General features: G+C 51.9%; 1 protein-coding gene across 3 annotated transcripts in view; it reads right to left on the reverse strand.

The window, feature by feature from the left end:
• Nucleotides 1-2,661: 2,661 nt before the first annotated feature.
• Nucleotides 2,662-18,981, reverse strand: part of MEOX1 (mesenchyme homeobox 1) — a 29,082-nt gene continuing 12,762 nt past the window's right edge. For all 3 annotated transcript variants that reach the window (XM_045045003.1, XM_011289262.4, XM_003996963.5), the window contains 2 exons: nt 6,088-6,260; nt 2,662-4,580 (listed from right to left, as the gene is read on the reverse strand). In XM_045045003.1, the coding sequence (XP_044900938.1) occupies nt 4,458-4,580; nt 6,088-6,260 (296 nt within the window). In that variant the 3' untranslated portion in view covers nt 2,662-4,457. The remainder of the gene's footprint in view (nt 4,581-6,087; nt 6,261-18,981) is intronic.

Raw genomic sequence — 18,981 nt, forward strand, 5'->3', positions numbered from 1 at the left:
AGAAATTGGTTAATGTTGCTGCCTGACGTTGAAAATTAGTTGGGCCATGTTTCCACATTAACACTTGCTCTGTGTTCCTTTCCAATTGCTTCTTTAAGGGCTCCTGGATGCCTAAGTCCTTGGGAAGGGAATGGGCAAAGGAAGGTAGGAGGCAAATCACATGCAGAGCTAGTGTGTGCATACAGAAGGGTGAGAGGTTTGGTGTTGTGGCAGGGGTGGTAGGATGAGGTGGTAAAGGGAGGCAGGGGCCAGAGCATGGGAACCTTGGAGGCCTGTGAAGGGTTTTGAACTTTATTTTGTAGGTGATGGTGTGTCATTGGTGGGTTTAAAATCCGGGTGACAAAGTTAGATTGTGTGTGTGTGTGCGTGTGTGTGATTGTTTTAGGGGATGGACTTTGAGGAGTCTCAGATCAGAAGGAGGGAGAGCTCCTGGAGGCTTTCATTCACATTGTTGACAGCCTGGACAAAGGCAGGGGTGGTGGGAAGAAGGTACCGTGGGAATGAGGAGTACCTACCTACACAGGAAGTGAAATGAGCAAGAACTGGTAATTGACGGGCTCCTCAAAGCAAGGCGGTATTAACAAGGTGTCCCAGGTCTCTAGCATGAGTGAATGGGTAGATTGTGGCGTCACTAACTAAAATAGAGGATTTAGAATACAGAATACTGAGTACAGAAATCAGGGAAATGGAGATTTTCCCTTAAATATTTTGAGTTGGAGAAACCTGTAGTCACCCAGGTGGTATAAGCAATAGGGAGTAGAATATGAAAACGCAAGCTCCCAGATGCCAGTAGAGGCGTGTTGGCCTGGTGTCAGAATGCCTGGATTCAGATCCCAGCTTCATCACTGGTGGTCAGTTCTCACAAGGTGGTGCAGCAGTGACAAACGATCCCCACGTCTTAATGGCTTACAATAAACTTGTAAATCCTCGCTGACGCATATGAAAGTTGTGGGTCGACTTTGGCTTTGTTCCACATCTTTCTCATGCCGGAACCCAGGCTCATGGTGGAACCCTCAACCCAGCCTTGCGCGGAGGGAAAAAAGCAATGGCAGAGACGCACAGCGACTCTAAAACTTCTGCTTAGCCCGGGCACCCAGCCCCTCTGCTCACATTCTATTGGCCAAAGTCAGCCACACGGAAAGCCTGAGGTCAATGAAGTGGGGAAATACACTCTTCCCATGGGAGGTACAGCATGTGGCGATGATCAGAGAGCCGTATTCCCCTAGTGGAGAAGGGAGAAAATAATTGGGCCCATCATACGCTCTCCCGCAACCACCAACAGCTATAAAACCTTGGCAGTTTACTCAACTTCTCCCTGCTTTCGTTACCTCATCAGTAAAACGGGAGCACTGGTGCTATCTCTTAGGATTGTTACATAAAGCACTTAGAACAGTGCCCAACAGAGCACAGAGTAAACGCTGTATAAATGTAGGTGGATGGAAAGGAGGAGGGAAGGGGAGCTCTTTTCTAGTGGGCACAGAGTTTCAGTTTGGGCAGATGAGAAAGTTCTGGAGAGGGATAGTGACAATGATTGTACAACGGGACGGTACTTAATGACACAGAACCGTATGCTTAAAAATGGTTAAAGTTTTATGTTGCCCATATTTTACCTTGGTAAAAAAAAAAATGTAGGCCGATGGGACCATCTGGGCAGAGCGTGAAGAGTGAGGAAGGCAGGGGGCAGAAGGAGCAAAACTCGGGAACCAGCAGTGGGGGCAAAAGAACTGAGAAAGGGGTCTGCATGGGAGACAGAGAAGGCACATTCTGGAGAGACCAGGGAAAACAGGAGAGGCTGATATCCTCTGAAGCCCCTGGAGTAGAGTTGGGGCGGTGGGGGGGAGGCGCTGGAGTGCCCGAGGATGTCTGTTTTGCTTGTCTTTGAGCCTGAACCTTTTCTTTGGCATCTTGATTTTGGTCTGCCTTCCTCTGCCAGCTCCTGATGATGTCATTTCTGGTCAATGCCCACGTTGGGCCCAGACTGACTCAAGACTGAATCCTGGCCTGGTCTCCTCTCTTGGCGCCCTCCCTCCCCTCCCTGTAGCCAGTCTTAACGTTGTGCATTGTTGACATCTCGGTGAAACTAATCTTTTTTTAATTAAAAAAGACAGAGGATGACGGCCATTGCTTCTTGTGGCATTTGTATTACTATTGGTGTGCATCGTTTTACCCCGGAAAACAAAAACTTCCAGACTCTGAATTTAAAAGTCAGGGGTGGGGGGCGCCTGGGTGGCGCAGTCGGTTAAGCGTCCGACTTCAGCCAGGTCACGATCTCGCGGTCCGTGAGTTCGAGCCCCGCGTCGGGCTCTGGGCTGATGGCTCAGAGCCTGGAGCCTGTTTCCGATTCTGTGTCTCCCTCTCTCTCTGCCCCTCCCCCGTTCATGCTCTGTCTCTCTCTGTCCCAAAAATAAATAAACGTTGAAAAAAAAAATTAAAAAAAAAAAAAAGTCAGGGGTGCTTGGGGCACCCGGGCGGCTCAGTTGGTTGAGTGTCCTGCACTTGATCTCGGCTCAGGTCGTGATCTCTCGGTGCATGCGCTGACAGTGCAGGGCCTGCTTGGGATTCTCTCCCTCCTCTCTCTCTCTGTCTCTCGCCCACTCACGCTCTCCCTCTCTCTCTCAAAATAAATAAGTAAATGTTAAAAAAAGTTAGGGGGGCTTAGTGTATGGTCAAGATTCCTTTATTAACAAAAGAAGCCATCTTTTGCTTACAGAACTTCAATGATTTTATAAGCCATAGGTTAGGGACACGGACAGCTAAAATTTCACAAGGGGACATGGAGACGATGTGGTTGCATATGGAAGAACATTCTTTGCTACAACGATCACACTTGCACCCCCACATTTTGAAGACCCTAAAGGGGGGGCACCTTGATTCTCAGTGCTTTCTTTCTTCCCCTTTTTCTTTGTTTCTAGACATTGTCTGGGTGATCCTCACATGGGCATCGCGGGGTTGCACCCAGAGAGAGCGTGGCTCTGCAAGGAAAAAGGCCCGGGAACGTTGTTTTTTTATTGATTTTATTTCTCCAAGAGTTTTCTTACTAAGTGAATTAACCTTGCACAGTTAACTTGATGTCATCTTAAGAAAATATATGAAATATGCTTTAGAAAAAAATTACACATGCTCTAACCAGCCATCTCATTTGGCAATCATTTTCCCCAGCGTCTGTCCTTGCGGGATGGGGAGGTGGGGTTCTTTTTACACGTGAGTGATTAAATCTACACACAAGAGCTCCAAACTCTTGCTGACCTCCCTCTGCGACACCAGCTGGTGTTGGGAGGCAGCGTACGAGGCAGGCCGAGGTCTCTCTCGAAGGCTCTAGTCGCCCCAGGCTGTTTGGCCATCAGTCCCCGGAGGGTCACCCCAGAAGTTCTGGGCGGTCCACGTACATAAACTTAGCAGCTCCTCCCATAATGACAGCAATTGTGGAACACATCAGAAGGGCTCCGATGTATCCCACGGAGAAAGAGGGATTGTTTTTCTGTCCCTGTTTGCAGACAGCATCCTTTGAAGGCACAGGATACTTCCGCTCCAAGGATCCACATTTCTAGGTCCTCACTCACTGGCCCTAGAGTGATCTCTTCATCCTCAGAACACAGGGGACACTTTCCAGCCCTCGACTCAATAATGTGAGCGTCTGGGTAGGTTTTCAATCCAAAAACTGTGGATTGAAAAGGAGTAGCTAGCTGCTCAGCAGTCCCAGCCACATCCCTGAATGGACTCTGAAGAAGTGTTGTCCTGGGTCCGTTCTCAGCCACCCAGTCAAGTCAGCGCGAACGGGCTGGTGCGGGGACCGCTTACACCAGCCTGTTTTTCTGACAGTTTTCTGACAGTCATAAACCTGGCCACTCAGACAACAGATTTGGGAGACAAAGACTGAGTTTCTGTCCTCAACCCTCCTCACACTGACTCTCCCTGGGGTTTGGGGGCAACTGAAGGCCCCCAAAGCCTCAGATATGGAACCCAGAAAGGAAGGGTGGTCCAGGGGGTGCTTGTGTCCTAGTCGTGTCCTTTCTTTTGGAACATTTGCTTTCACAGGTCACTAGTTGGTCCCAGGGCTCCTTTCCCAGCAGATCAGGTGGTGTCCAGACCCGGAGAGGAGGTCTGGCTGGTGTAGGAGGAAGGTGGGAGCAGGAGGTGTGGGCAGCAGCCGAGACACCCTGAGCGACGGTGCGCCCAGAGCTGTTCCCCAGATTCGCTCGGGTTCGGTCCAGTCAGGCTGCTGTAGGATTCCGCAAGAAATGTGGGAAGCCAAGGGCTTGGGGCAGAGCAAAACTGGATAGAACTTTCTGGGAAACTTCAAGGCTTCCAGGAATGCTGGACAGCTTCAGGTTTAAGAGTCACTGCAAGACGTGGAGAGGTGGCCCTGGGGTGGGTGGGAGAAGGTGAAGGTGGGGTTGGGGTGAGGGTAGTTGGGGAGGGGGCTCAGTCCTCAGTCTTTTGTTCCTCCACGGAGACTATCACTCTGAGCTTGGAGAGGCGGCAGAGTCCCCATCCTCTGGGTCCTGCCCACTGGGGGAGATAGGCTGACCCCCTTTCACACGTTTCCACTTCATCCTTCGGTTCTGGAACCACACTTTGACCTGGCAGAGGAAGCAAAGGGACCTGATCACTTCAAGGCAGGTGCCACTACCTCCGCGTATGGATGCTCCAGCCAGCAGGTCATAGTTCCAGGGACCCCCAACTTGAACCTCTGCTTGCCCTGCCCCACTCCTCCAGAGGCACCAGGAACTGACACGACAGGGAGGACACATCAATCTGTCCCGAGGCCTGTCTTGTGTCTCTCGACAAAGAAAGCCTGACAGTCCGGGGACAGGGTCTAAAAGGCACTGGGCATTGGCCCCACCCCCTTTCACATGCCCCGCCCCTCCTGTGGCAACACGCCTCCTTCCGGCTTCTGTTACCCAAGGGTCTGGGAGCAGAGGATTACCACCCTCGTCCCCAGGCACATTTACGAAGCACTAGTCAGTTTAGATAGCTCCGGGCTGCTTACTCCCTCATCTGAGTTTCGGCACTGCCTGCAGGGTGTGGTCACGACCCTGTTTTACGGATGGAGACCTGGAGAGGTTAGGAGACACATCCCAGAGGTCACAGGGCTTGATCTTAGTTTTCTAAACCTAGCGCTCCAGCAGAGCCCTTCATCCACTGAAACTTGCTATCAAATATTATTATTATAAGACTTTACGCCATGTTAGAGTACGGGTGTGGCTGGAATGCTCTGAGGGAAAGCCCGGAATGAAAGGCCTAGGAAGTTTTTTTTAGGGTGTGCCCAGGAACCAGCTAAAGAACTTATTGGAAATGCAGATTCCTGGTCCCACTTTATTATTACTGCAAAATGGCTCTCCAGCGTTACAAAATCTGCCTTTTATTTTTTTTTGACTTTTTACATTTTGTTTAATGTTTATTTATTTTGAGAGAGAGAGAGAGAGAGCGGTTGGGGGAGAGGCAGAGAGAGAGGGAGAGAGAGAGAATCCCAAGCAGACTCCACGCTTTTAGTGCAGAGCCTGACGCATGGCTCAATGCAGGGCTTGGTGTGGGGCTTAATCTCACAAACCATGAGATCGTGACCTGAGCCGAAACCAAGAGTCAGACCGCTTAACCGCTTAACCGACAGAGCCACCCAGGTGACCCTTGAGTTGTTAATTTGATTTTTAAAGTAATCTCTGCACCCAACATGGGGCTTGAACTCACGACCCCAAGATCAAGAGTCACATGCTCTTTGGGCTGAGCCAGCCAGGCACCCCTTAGAGTCTGCATTTTAAGCAAGGGCCTAGACGATTTCAATGCACACTTTGGGAATAACCAGATAAGAGGTTCCAGCCCTGACTGCCTGTGAGAACCATCTAGAAGACCTTTGAAAAACTCCGATGTCCCAGACCAATGAAAACAATCTCTAGGGGTGAAGCCCAGACATCAATGTTATTCAGATCTCTGCGGGTAATTCTCAGGTAGAGCCACAGTTGCGAACTACTGCACTGGGGCAGAGAGGAGAAAAAGGAGAGGTGTGGGGGGACGTGGGGGGATGTGGGGGGGGCGAGAGAGCAGAGGAAAGAAGGGACGGCCGGAGGAGGAGGGGCCCCTGGACTGCACCTGCCGCTCCGAGAGGTCCAGGTTCACAGCGATCTCGTATCTCCGGAGCCGGGTCAGGTAGTTATGGTGAGCAAACTCGGCCTCAAGCTCCCGAAGCTGCTCCTTGGTGAAGGCTGTCCTCTCCTTTCGAGCCTTGTTGCTGCCATCAGGCTTCCCTCGGCTCTCTGGGTTGTCTGGGGAGAAAGCATCCCAAAGAGGAAGATGTGAGCCGCTGAGGTCTCCTCTGCTCCCTTCTATCCTTTAAGAGTCAGGCCATCCTTACCTTGTCTTTCTTACTTAGTTTTTAAAAAAATTTTTACCATTTATCTTTGAGAGATGGAGAAAGAGCGCGAGCAGGAGAGGGGCAGAGAGACAGGGAGACACAGAATCCGAAGCAGGCTCCAGGCTCTCAAACCCACCAAGCATGAGATCATGACCTGAGCCAAAGTCAGACGCTTAACCAACTGAGCCACCCAGGCACCCTGTTTAATGATTTCTACTCTCCAGCCCATCCTCCCCACCCCCAACCGCTTGACTTTAGTAGTGGCCAGAAGCTTGTGGGGCAAGAGGTTCTAAAATAAAAGCTCTCTGCCCTCAGCGGCCTTACCATCACCTGAGAACGATCGGAAATGCATTATCTTCAGGTCTCATCCCAGACCTACTGAATCGGAAAGTCGGGGGGGGGGGGGGGTAGGGCCCAGCGGCCCCTACCAACCAAGACTTCAAGGTGAATCTGACTTAAGGTCAAGTTTACAAACCACTGCTCTAAGACCTCACTTCTCGAAGGATGCCATGGCAGCTGCAGCAGGGCCAGGAAGTTGGTCAGACTTGCAGGATCTCAGGCCCTACCCACGACCTGCTAAATCAGAATCACATTTTAGCAAGATCCCCAGGGGAGTTGTGCGCACACGTAAATTGAGAAGTGTGCTGCCTTAAGCTTCTTTGCCCCTTTGATACCGGGAGGGGCCAGGTCTGGAAAGTTCTGGGCTCTGAGTTAGACACAGCAGGGCCTCAATCGTAACTGCCAACAGTGGTGGCGGGAGCAAGCCCCTGACACGTGTCAGCCACTTAATCCTCACAATAATTCAGCCAGGTGCGTTCTTGTATTAGCCCCAACGTATGGACCAGAAAACTAAGCACAGAGAAGTTGAGCAAGCTGTGCAAGTTCATCCAGTTCATCCAGCCGGGCAGTGGCAGAGGCTGAACTCAAACCCAGGCAGTTTGACTCACATACTGTTGAAGTAAAATCCTTGTAAGGAGGATTTACAAACTGTAGAGTGTGGTACAAATGACAGGGACTATATGTTCTCTCCTGAGCAAGGTGAGAGGTGCGTCTACCTTCACTTTGGTGGTGGGGCCGGAAGGAGACCCAGACACGGGCACAGGTACCCACGCGTGCCACTGTCCCGCGAATGGCTACAGGACCCACTTTGCCTGCAGGGCTCTAAAATTTAGAAGTCTTTGCGTTTCATTGTCCTTTCGCAGACCAGGAGGCCTAGGCTCAGAGTCAGGTGCGTTACTGAAAACTGCGTCCCCACCTCCTGCCCGGTCCACGACCGCATCCCTGTGTGTGTGTGTGTGTGTGTGTGTGTGTGTGTGTGTGTGTGTCGGGGGGAGGGCTTTTAGACAGGGTGGGGGAGGGCAGGGAAGCCGTGCACACTCCCCACCAAGCAGCTACATTGCGAACAGGTGGGGAGGTGGAGACCCCTCGTCAACCCCGTTCCATTCTGGAACTTCGGCCTTGGATGTCGTTCCCCGCAGTTCCTTCTCTTGCTTTCCATCAGTCCGTGTTTCGGGTTCCAGTCCCTCCACCCCCGCGTCCCGGTCCCGCCGCCCAGGAGCCAGGGAGAGGGGCCGGGGTGGCAGCTCCCGACGCGGTGGGGGGCGCACCGTGAAAGTGATCCGGGCGCCCCTGCGGGAACAGAGAAGACAGAGGAGCGCACCACTCCCCCCCCCCCCCCCCCCCCGCCTCCCGCCCCCACCAGGATCTCCCTGGCGCTTGGTCGCCCGCTGGACGCGCTCAGGAGGCAGGAAGCCGTTGTACTGACTGTCCCGTGGGCTCTGGAGAAGGCTGGCCCAGACCCCTCCGGAAGCCGGAACGTGGGCGCGAGGGGTGGGGGGGGGGGGGAAGGACGCGCAGCCCCGGGGGCCGGGGATCCCAGGCAGTCCGAAGGAAGGCCTTGGCAGCCTCCGGCCGCGGGGTGCGGCGGGGGGGGGGGGGGGGGGGGCAGCAGCTTTTCCGGAGCACATCCTGGCCGGCCTTTTCCCATCTCAGCCTGACCCACAGCTCACAGTGGTTCCCAGCTCTTCCCTGTCACGATGAGTGAGTGTAAAACCACGCCCCGACTCAAGCGCCAAGGTTGAGTCCTTGGTCTCCTTGCTGGGGCCTTTGAGGAAGTCACTTAACCTCTCTGGGCTTCAGTTGCCTCCTCCAGAAATAAAGCACCTACCTCCCAGGGTTATGGGAAAGCCTGGACCAAGCTCCTGTGTGTGGAAACTGCTTTGGAGACTTTAAAGTGCATGACAAAGAAAAAAGTATTCTTCCAATTCTTCGGCTCCCCGAGATGCCATCTGAGGGGCTGTGGTTTCTTGAAGGCTTCTGTGTCCTCAGGTGCATTTAATCCATTCCACAAAACACCCCCAGGAGTATTATTGTCCCCTTTAGCACTGTCATGTGAAATTTGTGAAAATTTGATTAACAGGGTTCTCTTTCTCCCCACCAGGAACTGATTTTTCCCACATGCTCCCGCACCTGGCGCAGTATTTGCTAAACATTTGCTAAATCCTACTCAGGGTACCGAGGAGGAAGCAGCCTCGGAGAGGCCCAGGCACTTGCCCAGTGTGCCCAGCAGTGTTTGGGGGAGGGGAGGGGGGGAGTGCAGAACCGAGACTGGGACCCAGATCCCTTTGACTAGAGGTGTGGTGGTCAACGCTGGCCTCAGTCTTCCATCATCCATCTGGCATGGCTTGATCTGGACTCGCAGCTCCGCCTGTCTCTACATCCAGGGCTCCTGGAGGCCGTGTCCCGGATGGAGGCCCACACCTACACTCCCCTTCCTCTGGGCCCGCACAGGTGCGCCCGGGTTCCTATGGAATCCCCAGAAAACAGCCCCTGCCCCCGCCCCTGCCCAGTCCTGCACATAATCCTCCCAGGAGACCCAAGAGAGAGGAGGGGAGGTAGGGAGAGGACCCCTCTGTGTTGGTTTTGGACTGGCTCTTGGACCTCTCTCTGCCCACCTCCCCTCTCCTCTTATTGTCCTGATTTAGGCACTGGGCCTCAGCCTGGGAAACAGTAATGGGGCAGAGAAGCCAGAGCTGGGGAGTGAGCGAGCCATTCCGTGAATGGGGAAGAAGACCTTTCATCACTGTTAGAAATGACAGAAGGGCCTGAAGTACGGGGGGCAGAAGTGGAAGTTCTGCTTTGTTCACCATTTTCATCAAGATCGAAAAAGGAGGATGAGGACAAACCCTGAGCTATTTCTGGCTCGGGGTGTTCGGTCTGCCAGCTCCCGCGCACAGTTCACATGCACACTGCCCTCAGGATAGTTTGACCCCAGGCGAGTACACCTTTGTTGGGGGGCCTCCTTCCCACCCTGGGCCTCAGTTTCCCCATGCGTAGGAGCATGGGGCTGGGTTGGGTCTTCGCGCCCCTGAGGAGCTGGTGTCAGGGTCCTTCCCCGGTATGCAGCCTGGCATCCCCTTCTTGTCTCCCTATTCTCTCTTCTGTTGACAACCCCTGGCCTTGAACTTGAGGCCCCTCCAGTTTCAAATATTCTTGTCCGGGCCCCTAGTTCCTCGCTTCAGTCAGATCCGAGGTCATGCTCTCTGCTCTGTTCCAAGGCCGTCCTTGGTCTTCCCAAGGTCCTCAGCCCAAAGGTCAGGGCCGTGCCAGGGAACCTCTACCTCCCTCTGGTGTGCAAAGCTCCCCTCCCGGAGCTGAATGGGAGATTCAGATTCTCTCCTTGGAGAATCTGGGCCTTAGCAGGCTCTGAAGAAGAGCTCTCTGACCGGGGGCAACTCTCTGAAGTTCTCTGAACTGCCTTCCTTTGCGAAACAAGCATATCTACATCCACGGGCGAGCAGCAGGGGTAAAATGCCACGGGTAACGCGTGTTAACCCCTAGCACGGCGCTGGCTGTGCCGTGAGGCTCCGTCTGAAAGAACCACGAGAAGAGAAGAGGTTCTCCCGGAGACGAAATTGCAGACGCGAGTCACGGTGGAGGTTAGAGATGAGACTTGTCAAGGTACCCCGTCTCCAGAGCTGCGTGGAAGCGATGCCTTTTTAACGTCTGGCCTTTTAGCTGTTTTCCCTTCTCCACTATGTCTCTGCATCTCTGCTTGGATCTGTGTCTCTGGCCCCTATTATGTCAGCCTTGCGGTGGGGGTGGGGGCGGGGGGTGGCAGGAGGGGAAGTGAATGATTCCAGGCACATCGATCAGAATCACACCCCAGCCGTCCTGGTCCTGCTTCTCTTTCCAGGGCAGGGGTGCCCTTTCCAGGACTGCAGAGGGATGGGCTGGTGCTCCGCCGGCCTGCCTCTGTGGCTCAGGAGGAGCGGCCCGCCCTGCCCGGCCCCTGCACCACCCTCCCAGCCAGCCGGTGGGGCCACGATGGAACGGTCGTGCCCGGAGAAATGCAAACAGGATGTATGTGTGATTGCGGTTTCCACCGTGAGCTTTTCCACCATCCAGGGTAAATTATTTCATAAATAGCTGTCAGTTTTGGCAGGCCTTCCTAAAGTTAGCAGACAGCTTTATCGGAGCTACAAGGAAGTTCAGACAGACGCTGGGGAACATGCCTTTTTGGAGGCCTGTATCCCTACTCCCCAGTTGTCATGGCCATTTTCCATAAATTTCTGTCCAAGACTATAGAAAGCCACAGGCTGTGCATCCAAATAACAACTTTGCCGTTGACAATGGGTCTCTTTTCCCCAGAGATGAACATCTTTGGGGCTTTCACATTTACTGCAGAATCATAGAACAGTAGCACTGGAAGAGGCTTAGAGCTATCTCCAGTCACCTTTCCATTTACAGGGGAGCCTAGAGTAGGTGAGAGAGGGCCTAAGACACACCTAGTCAGCGGCAGGGCTAGACCTCAAACCCAGATTCCCTTGACAGGAAGCTCTTCCACATCTTGGGCTGCTTCCTGTCGTGTCCTCTTAATTATTCTGTAGGGCAGGTAAGGTACACACCAGCCCATTGAACAGATGAAGAAATGAAGACCCAGAGACTGAAAGGCTTGGTGGAATTGCCCTGGTACCAGTCTGGGGCTACGGCCAATATGTCGCATTGTGCAGGGGGGACAGTGAGCACAGAGGCTGTGCTCACCCCAGGGACATGTCCGTTGTGCGTCCATGTCTGATTCCCTGGGACTCCCCAGGGAGGAGAAAGGGAGGAGACACCTGGGGCATGCTGTCAGCAGGTGAAACCTTGGCAAACCCTCTGAAAATGGCAAATGTGGCTTCCTGGGCTTGTCACAGTGCGGGCCTTTGACGTCCTTGTTAGTTCTGATACTTTTCAACTTTGGGAGGAGTCAAAGTGCATCAAAGTAGACAGGACCCAGATGGAACCAGCCCAAGACGAGTTGCACTTTTGTGTCCCAGGACGTCCTTGGCTTCCTGGGATTGGCCTGCCTGTCTCACTGGGCCCCCGTGAGCTCCACCCACCTCCAGGTCCGGGCCCTTTCCCTCTCCTATGGGTGCCCCAAAAGACATGGGGAGGGTTTGCAGCCTCTTTGAGGAGCCCAGGAGTAGGTGGGGGGAATTCAAAGTATGTTTCCTGGGAGAGAAGCAGATTGTTCTGGAATGGAAATGCCTGGTGCTATAGTCCTTGCTGAAGGACCCAGGTGGGGTGGGGCAGTGGGGGTATGCGGTGGTGAGGGAGAGGGGAATCGACGGGCGATGAAATGGAGTGTAGATGGCCGCGGAATAAGGGAGCACAGAGGTGAAGGGGAAGGGGGGCCGTGGAAATGAGGGCCGGGAGCAGCAGCAAGCCTCTGAGATGGGCGGGGGGGAGGCACGGGCAGCTCTGGGTTTTGTTTGTGTTTATAAGTTCCAGATGTCGCCCTCAGCTGTCACCAAAGGAAGTGTGGGCTTCAGGACCAGACCCCACTGCTCACACCATTCCTCCACCACTGTGTTCAAGGAACACAGGGACACCATGAAATAGAAAAGGCTGGGGAGGGGGTAGGGGAGGAATCCTGGCCAGAGGCCAGGGAAGCCCAGCTCAGGGGGCAGAAAGGGCACTGGGGGACAGGCGCTGCTTCAGGGGGGTCGGCAGGGGAAGGAAGAACTGTTTTGCTTCTGGAATCGTCCCCGCCCCCCTGGGCCCAGATGTCCTGACTTATTCAAGCCAGAGAAATAGGTGAGTAGGGCGGGACCCCTGAGCCCCCGTCCTGGCGGGACGGTGGGCAGGCCTGAGTTTGCTCCTCGCTGACCTTCTTACAGCCCATGAGCTCTTCGGACCCTTTTGTGTTAGATGCTGGTCAGAAATGTGCTGCTTTGGTGGATACTGACTTTCTGCAGAACTTCCAGACCGTATCTGGCTGGGGCCCGAGGGGACTCAGGCACAGGGCTTGTGCTGATGCCTCTGAGTTCAGACAATGGCCAAGGCCTCGAGTCCTGATGTGGGCCCTGATCTCTGCCACTCTGGCTCCTAAGGCTTCTTCCTCGCTGGGGGTGGGGGGGTGGGGTGTCTGGAGTTGGAGTTGGAATGAAGGGGGCTGCAGCCATTGCGTACCCCTCAAACCACACCCTGCCCAGCACTGCAGTGACCCTGGACCAACGAGCCCTCAGAGACAAGGCAGAGCCAGCTGGTGGCGGGCTTCAAAGGCTCCCTCTGACCTCGGGTCCCTGCCTTGCCAGGTTTTGAGCACAGGTGACCTGGGATGCAGCCAGGGTCGGGGAAGACTTTGAAAAGAGAAGCGTTGCTCATTTGTGAGCTTGGAAACAATGGATTGAAGGGTTACCAAGTGCTGGCTGTGTCTTTACATCTCCGATCTCATCTTGTCCCACAGCAACCTTGCGAGGTAGACCCGTGATCTTCATTTTTCAGAGGAGGCTGAGACTCAGTGGGGTGTAGCACTCGCCGGAGCTCACACAGACGGGAAGCTGTGGATCTGGGACTGCGTCCAGCTCTGCCCTGTTAGTGCACTTAACATTAGCCCCCGAGCCCCTCCCCCCACCCTCTTTACTAGGCTGCAGCCCAGCACGGAGGGTGGGCACGGATGTGACATCACCCGGCATGGTACTCTGCGACCCAAGTGACACTGAGGTTGTCCGTTCATTTCATTATCACCTCATTTCCTTCTTCCTGTGTCAAACCGCCCACTTCTTCAAAGATTCATTCGTGGGGCACCTGGGTGGCTCCGTCGGTCGAGTCCAACTCTTGGTTTCGGCTCAGGTCATGATCTCACGGTTTTGTGAGTTCAAGCCCTGTGTCAGGCTCACGGCGCAGAGCCTGCTTGGGATTCTCTCTCTCTCTCTCTCTCTCTCTCTCTCTCTCACTCCGCCCCTCCTCAACTCGCACTCTTTTAAGATAAATAAATAAACCTTAAAATAAATATAAAGATTCATTCCTAAAAGTGTCTTTCCTTGTAGGTGTAAGATAAGAATGTAAGGATCTTTTTGTAGCCAGAAACAATGCTCTGAGTGGAAAAACTCTAGTGGCCAACAGGACCCGGGGCTAGGAAAGTTCTGAGGTCATGCACCCCTGAGATGCTGCTCTCACTTAACTGGAGCCTTGGTGCCACAGCTAGAACCTTGCCTTGTTCTTACACCTCCTGTTTATGGGCTGAATTGCCCCCTCCTCCCCCATATGTTGAAGTCCTGACTCCCAGGACCTCAAAATGGGACTGTATTTGGAGATAGTGTCTTCAAAGAGATGATTAAGTTAAAACGAAGCCATTAGGGTGGACCCTGATCCAATCCGGCTGGTGTCTTTGTAAGTAGAGGAGATTAGGACACAGAGAGAGACACCAAGGATGCCCACACACAGAGAAAAGACCACGTGAAACCATGGCAGAAAGACGGCCATTTGTAAGCCAAGCAAAGAAGCCTCCAGAGAAAACAAACCTGCTGCCGTCTTGATCTTGGGCTTCTGGTCTCCAGAGCTATGAGAAAATAAGCGTCTGCTGTGTAAGCCGACCAGCGTCTGGTGATTTGTTACGGCAACCCGGGCAGACTGAGATGCCCCTAAATCCCCGGAGCCAGCGTTCGCCTCTGAGGAGAGGGAGCAAGGCCAGGAGGGGTGCTTGGCAAGGCTGATGCCAGTCCACAGGAGACTTCTCTGCAAATTAGAAAAGGTGCCCTTTCCTCTAGACCTGAAACACAGCCACACATCCGTATGACAGCTGGGCCCTCCAGCTGCCCAGCCATCGCAGCCCCCCCTAACTGTCCTAGTGGAGTGAGTGAGTCCACCATATTTTTCTGCCACAGAAGCTCTACTTGCTTCCCAGCCTTGGTGGCCCCGGTACTTGGGAGCTGACCTGAGTACCCTGTGGGGCACTCCTGCAGAGAAGTGGCCGGCCCAGTGGCTGTTCGTTGTGTCTTTCTGACCCCAGCACTAGCCCTGACCCTGGGCTGGTTTTATGATTGAAGTCCGGCTGTCTGCACGCTCTTTCCTGAGCGAGACTGTAAAAGTCCTGATGAATTTCACAGGAGTTCATCACACATGGTGGGAACCCTCGGGGCCAGGTGGCACAGCCACTCTCAGAGAGAAGGTGAGAAAAATGAATGGAGGGATGGATGGATGGATGCCAGGCTGTAACAGAGGCTATTGACCAGACTTCGAATGAGCTCCTCCCGTGGTAAATGTTCTAGTCGGTGCTAGGGAGACTGCATAGGGAAACCAGTTACCATTCTGGCCCTCCAGACACCTCAGTTTTAGGGAGAAGGGAGCCATATGCTGTAGCTCTGGATGAAAGGCAAACTGGGTTTGATGCAGAAATGGAGGTACAAAGAAGGCATGTTCTGTGTCTTGGGAGAGGGAGGTCAGGGAAGGATCCTTGGACACCCACCAAACTAGAAACAGCAGGGGATTGTCTCAATATAATAAATAATAAACAACAAAAACCAACGTACAATGAAAGAAATAAAATGCATGTATTTTGGAAAGGAAGAAGTAAAAATGATCTCTGTTGACGCATGGCACGATCTTGTACGTGGAAACCCCGAAAGATTCCATAAAGGAAACCTCTCGGAACTAACGAACGAATTCAGCAGAGTTGCAGGATACAACATCAACACACAAAGATCAGCTGTGTTTCTATCCACTACCAGTGAACAATTTTGAGAGGGATATTAAGGAAACAATTTACATTGACAATGGCCTCACTTACCCAGTCCCTAGCAAAATCCCAACGGCATTTTTTGCAAAGATGGAAAAAAAAAATCATCCTAAAATTCATATGGAATCTCAAAGGACCCTGAGCAGCCACAACAATCTTGAGAAAGTGAAACAGAGGGAGGCCTCACAACTTTCTGATTTTTAAAACGTATTACAAATCGGCAGTAATCACAACAGTATGGCACTGGCATAAAGTCAGACGTGCAGAACGATGGAACAGAATACTTATGACGTCAGCCCTCACATATATGGGCAGATGAGCTTCAACAAGGGTGCTAAGGCTACACGGTAGGGAAAGGATGACCTTCCATAAATGATGTGGGGGAAACTGGATATCTACATACAAAAGAATGAAGTTGGACCCTTACTTAACTCACAGCATATTAAAAAATTAACTCAAGATAGTTTAAAGACCTAAACATGAGATTTAAAACTGTGAAGCCTCTAGAAGAAAATATGGGGAAAAATCTTCATGACATTAGGTTTGGCAATGATTTCTTGAATATAGCACTAGAGGCACAGGCAACAAAAGCAAATATAGAGAAATGAGACTATGTCAAACTTAATGTCTATGCAGCGGAGGGAGCCATCAACAGAATGTAAAGGCAAGCTACAGAGCAGGAGAAAATATTTGCAAACCATAGACTGATAAGGGATTAATATCCAGAATATATAAAGAACTCCTACAAGTCAGCAGCAAAAGGCAGGCAATCCAACTAATAAATGGGCAAAGGACTTGAATAGACATTTCTCCAAAGAAGATCTACAACGGGCCGACAAGCATATGCAAAGATGTTCAACATCACCAAGCATTAGGGAAATGCACATCAAAACCATGATGAGTTATCGTCTCATGTCTGTTAGGAAGGCTACTGTCAAATAAACAAACCAAAACCAACCAACCAACCAACCAACAAAACAGAAAACAACAAGTGTTGGTGAGGTTGTGGAAAAATCAAAACTCTTGTGGGGCGCCTGGGTGGCTCAGTCGGTTGAGCCGCTGACTTCGGCTCAGGTCATGATCTCGCGGTCCGTGAGTTCGAGCCCCGCGTCGGGCTCTGTGCTGACAGCTCGGAGCCTGGAGCCTGTTTCGGATTCTGTGTCTCCCTCTTTCTCTGCCCCTCCCCTGTTCATGCTCTGTCTCTCTCTGTCTCAAAAATAAATAAACATTAAAAAAAAAAAAAAAACTCTTGTGCACTGTTGGTGGGATTGGAAAATGGTGCAGTGGCTATGGAAAAGGGTATGGAGGTTCCTCAAAAAATTAAACATGGAATTACCGTGGGATCCAGCAATTCCACTTTGAGGTATGTATCCAAAAGAATTCAAAGGCAGAATCTTAAAGAGATATTTGCACACCAGTGTTCATTGTGGAATTATTCATAATGGCCAACTTGGAAGCAACCCAAGTGTCTGTCCATCAACAGGTGAATGGATATAGCCAAGGTGGTGTATACATACAGTGGGATATTATTCAGCCTTAACAAAGAAGGAAAGCCTGTTATCTGCTGCAACACGGATGAAGCTGGAGGACATCGTGCTAAGTGAAATAAGTCAGTCACAGAAAGACAAATACTGCGTGACTTCACTCACACGAAATATCAAAAGTAGTCTAACTCTTTTTTTAGATCAGCCTTTAATAACGCTTGGTATTAAAAGGCCAAGTGGGGGGCGCCTGGGTGGCGCAGTCGGTTAAGCGTCCGACTTCAGCCAGGTCACGATCTCGCGGTCCGTGAGTTCGAGCCCCGCGTCGGGCTCTGGGCTGATGGCTCAGAGCCTGGAGCCTGTTTCCGATTCTGTGTCTCCCTCTCTCTCTGCCCCTCCCCCGTTCATGCTCTGTCTCTCTCTGTCCCAAAAATAAATAAACGTTAAAAAAAAAAAATTTTTTTAAAAGGCCAAGTGAAATGGGTTTAACTTTGGCCTAAACGAACTCCGTGTTCTGTTTGGATTTACTCTTCATCCAATATAATGGTCCAGCCCCACCTCAGCCCACCCCCTGGCCACCCCCTCCTCCCGCCCCCACACCTTGAGGCACAGAAACAGAAAGTTGAATGCTATTTGTCAGGCCTGGGGAGAAGGAAAAGGAGAGAGCTGTTTTTCAATGGATTTAGGATGTCGGTGTTGTGAGATGACAAAGTTCTAGAGATTTGTTGCAGGACGATGTGTATAGATTTAACACTACTGGGCGGTACACTTAAAAATGATCACGATTTGGGGCGCCTGGCTGGCTCAGTCAGGAGAGCATGTGACTCTTGATCCCGGGGTTGTGAGTTCGAGCCCCACATGGGGTGTAGGGATTGCTTAAATAAATAAAACTTAAAAAAATATTTTAAAAAATGATCACGATGGTAGGGGTGCCTGGGTGGCTCAGTTGGTTAAGCGTCCGACTTTGGCTCAGGTGATGATCTCACCATTCGTGGGTTTGAGCCCCATGTCAGACTCTGCTGATAGCTCAGAGCCTGGAGCCTGCTCCCGATTCTGTGTCTCCCTCTCTCTGCCTCTCCCCATCACCTCTTGAAAATAAATAAACATTTAAAAAAAAAACTTGTCTTGGGGCACCTGGGTGGCTCAGTTGGTTAAGCATCTGACTTCAGCTCAGGTCACGATCTCGCGGTTCATAGGTTTGAGCCCTGTGTGGGGCTCTGTGCTGGGCTCTGTGCTGACTGCTCAGGGCCTGGAGCCTGCTTCTAATCGTGTGTGTGTGTGTGTGTGTGTGTGTGTGTGTGTGTCTGCCCCTCCCCTGCTCTCACTCTGTCTCTCTCTCTCTCTCAAAAATAAATATTTAAGAAAAATGATCACGATGGTAAGTTTTATTTATGTGTGTGTGTTTTTTTTATCATAGTATGTATGTATGTATTTTTTTTTTCAAAGATTTTATTTTTAGGTAATCTCCATACTCAATGTGGGGCTCAAACTCACACCTCTGCGATCAAGAGTCACATGCTCTACCACCGGAGCCAGCCAGGTGCCCCTGATCATAATTTTTAAAGTGGAGATTTCAAATACAAGACGTCCCATGGTAAGAAATCTCAGGAGAGCTCCTCTGTGCCATTATAAGCTATATATTTAGAAAATCCGCACAGGTTCTAGTGAAAACTAAAAGCTGCAACTTCTCAGCTTTTAAAAAAGAGAGGAAAGATTCTTCGAGGCGGTGATTTTCGAGCTGGATGTTAACATCAGAAGGGTTTCAACAGGCAGAGGCGTGGGAGACGGGGAGGATGCTTGAAGCAAGGGAAAGTTCTTATGGCAAATGAGGTTGGGAGGAGAAAAAGGGGGGTGCGTTTGCAGGGCAAGTGAACTCATGTGGCTGGAGGCAGTAAGGAGACAGGACAAAGCGAGTCTGAGGAAGGCAGGGGGAGTCCGTGAGAGCACTAGCGAGCAGAGCTGAGCCCCAGCATGGTGGGGGTGGGGGTGGGGGTGGGGGTAGAACCTCTCCCAGGCGGGAGATCGGATTCACCTACAGCCAGGCGGATCACGCGCGACCTTCCCTTGAACCCCGCCAGGAAATCACCGCGAAATCCCTCATTCCCATAAATTAAAGACGACCACGGTAGCAAGACAGATCGACAGATCGA

This window comes from Felis catus, chromosome E1, assembly GCF_018350175.1.
Source record: "Felis catus isolate Fca126 chromosome E1, F.catus_Fca126_mat1.0, whole genome shotgun sequence".
In the NCBI taxonomy this organism is placed as follows: Eukaryota; Metazoa; Chordata; class Mammalia; order Carnivora; family Felidae; genus Felis; species Felis catus.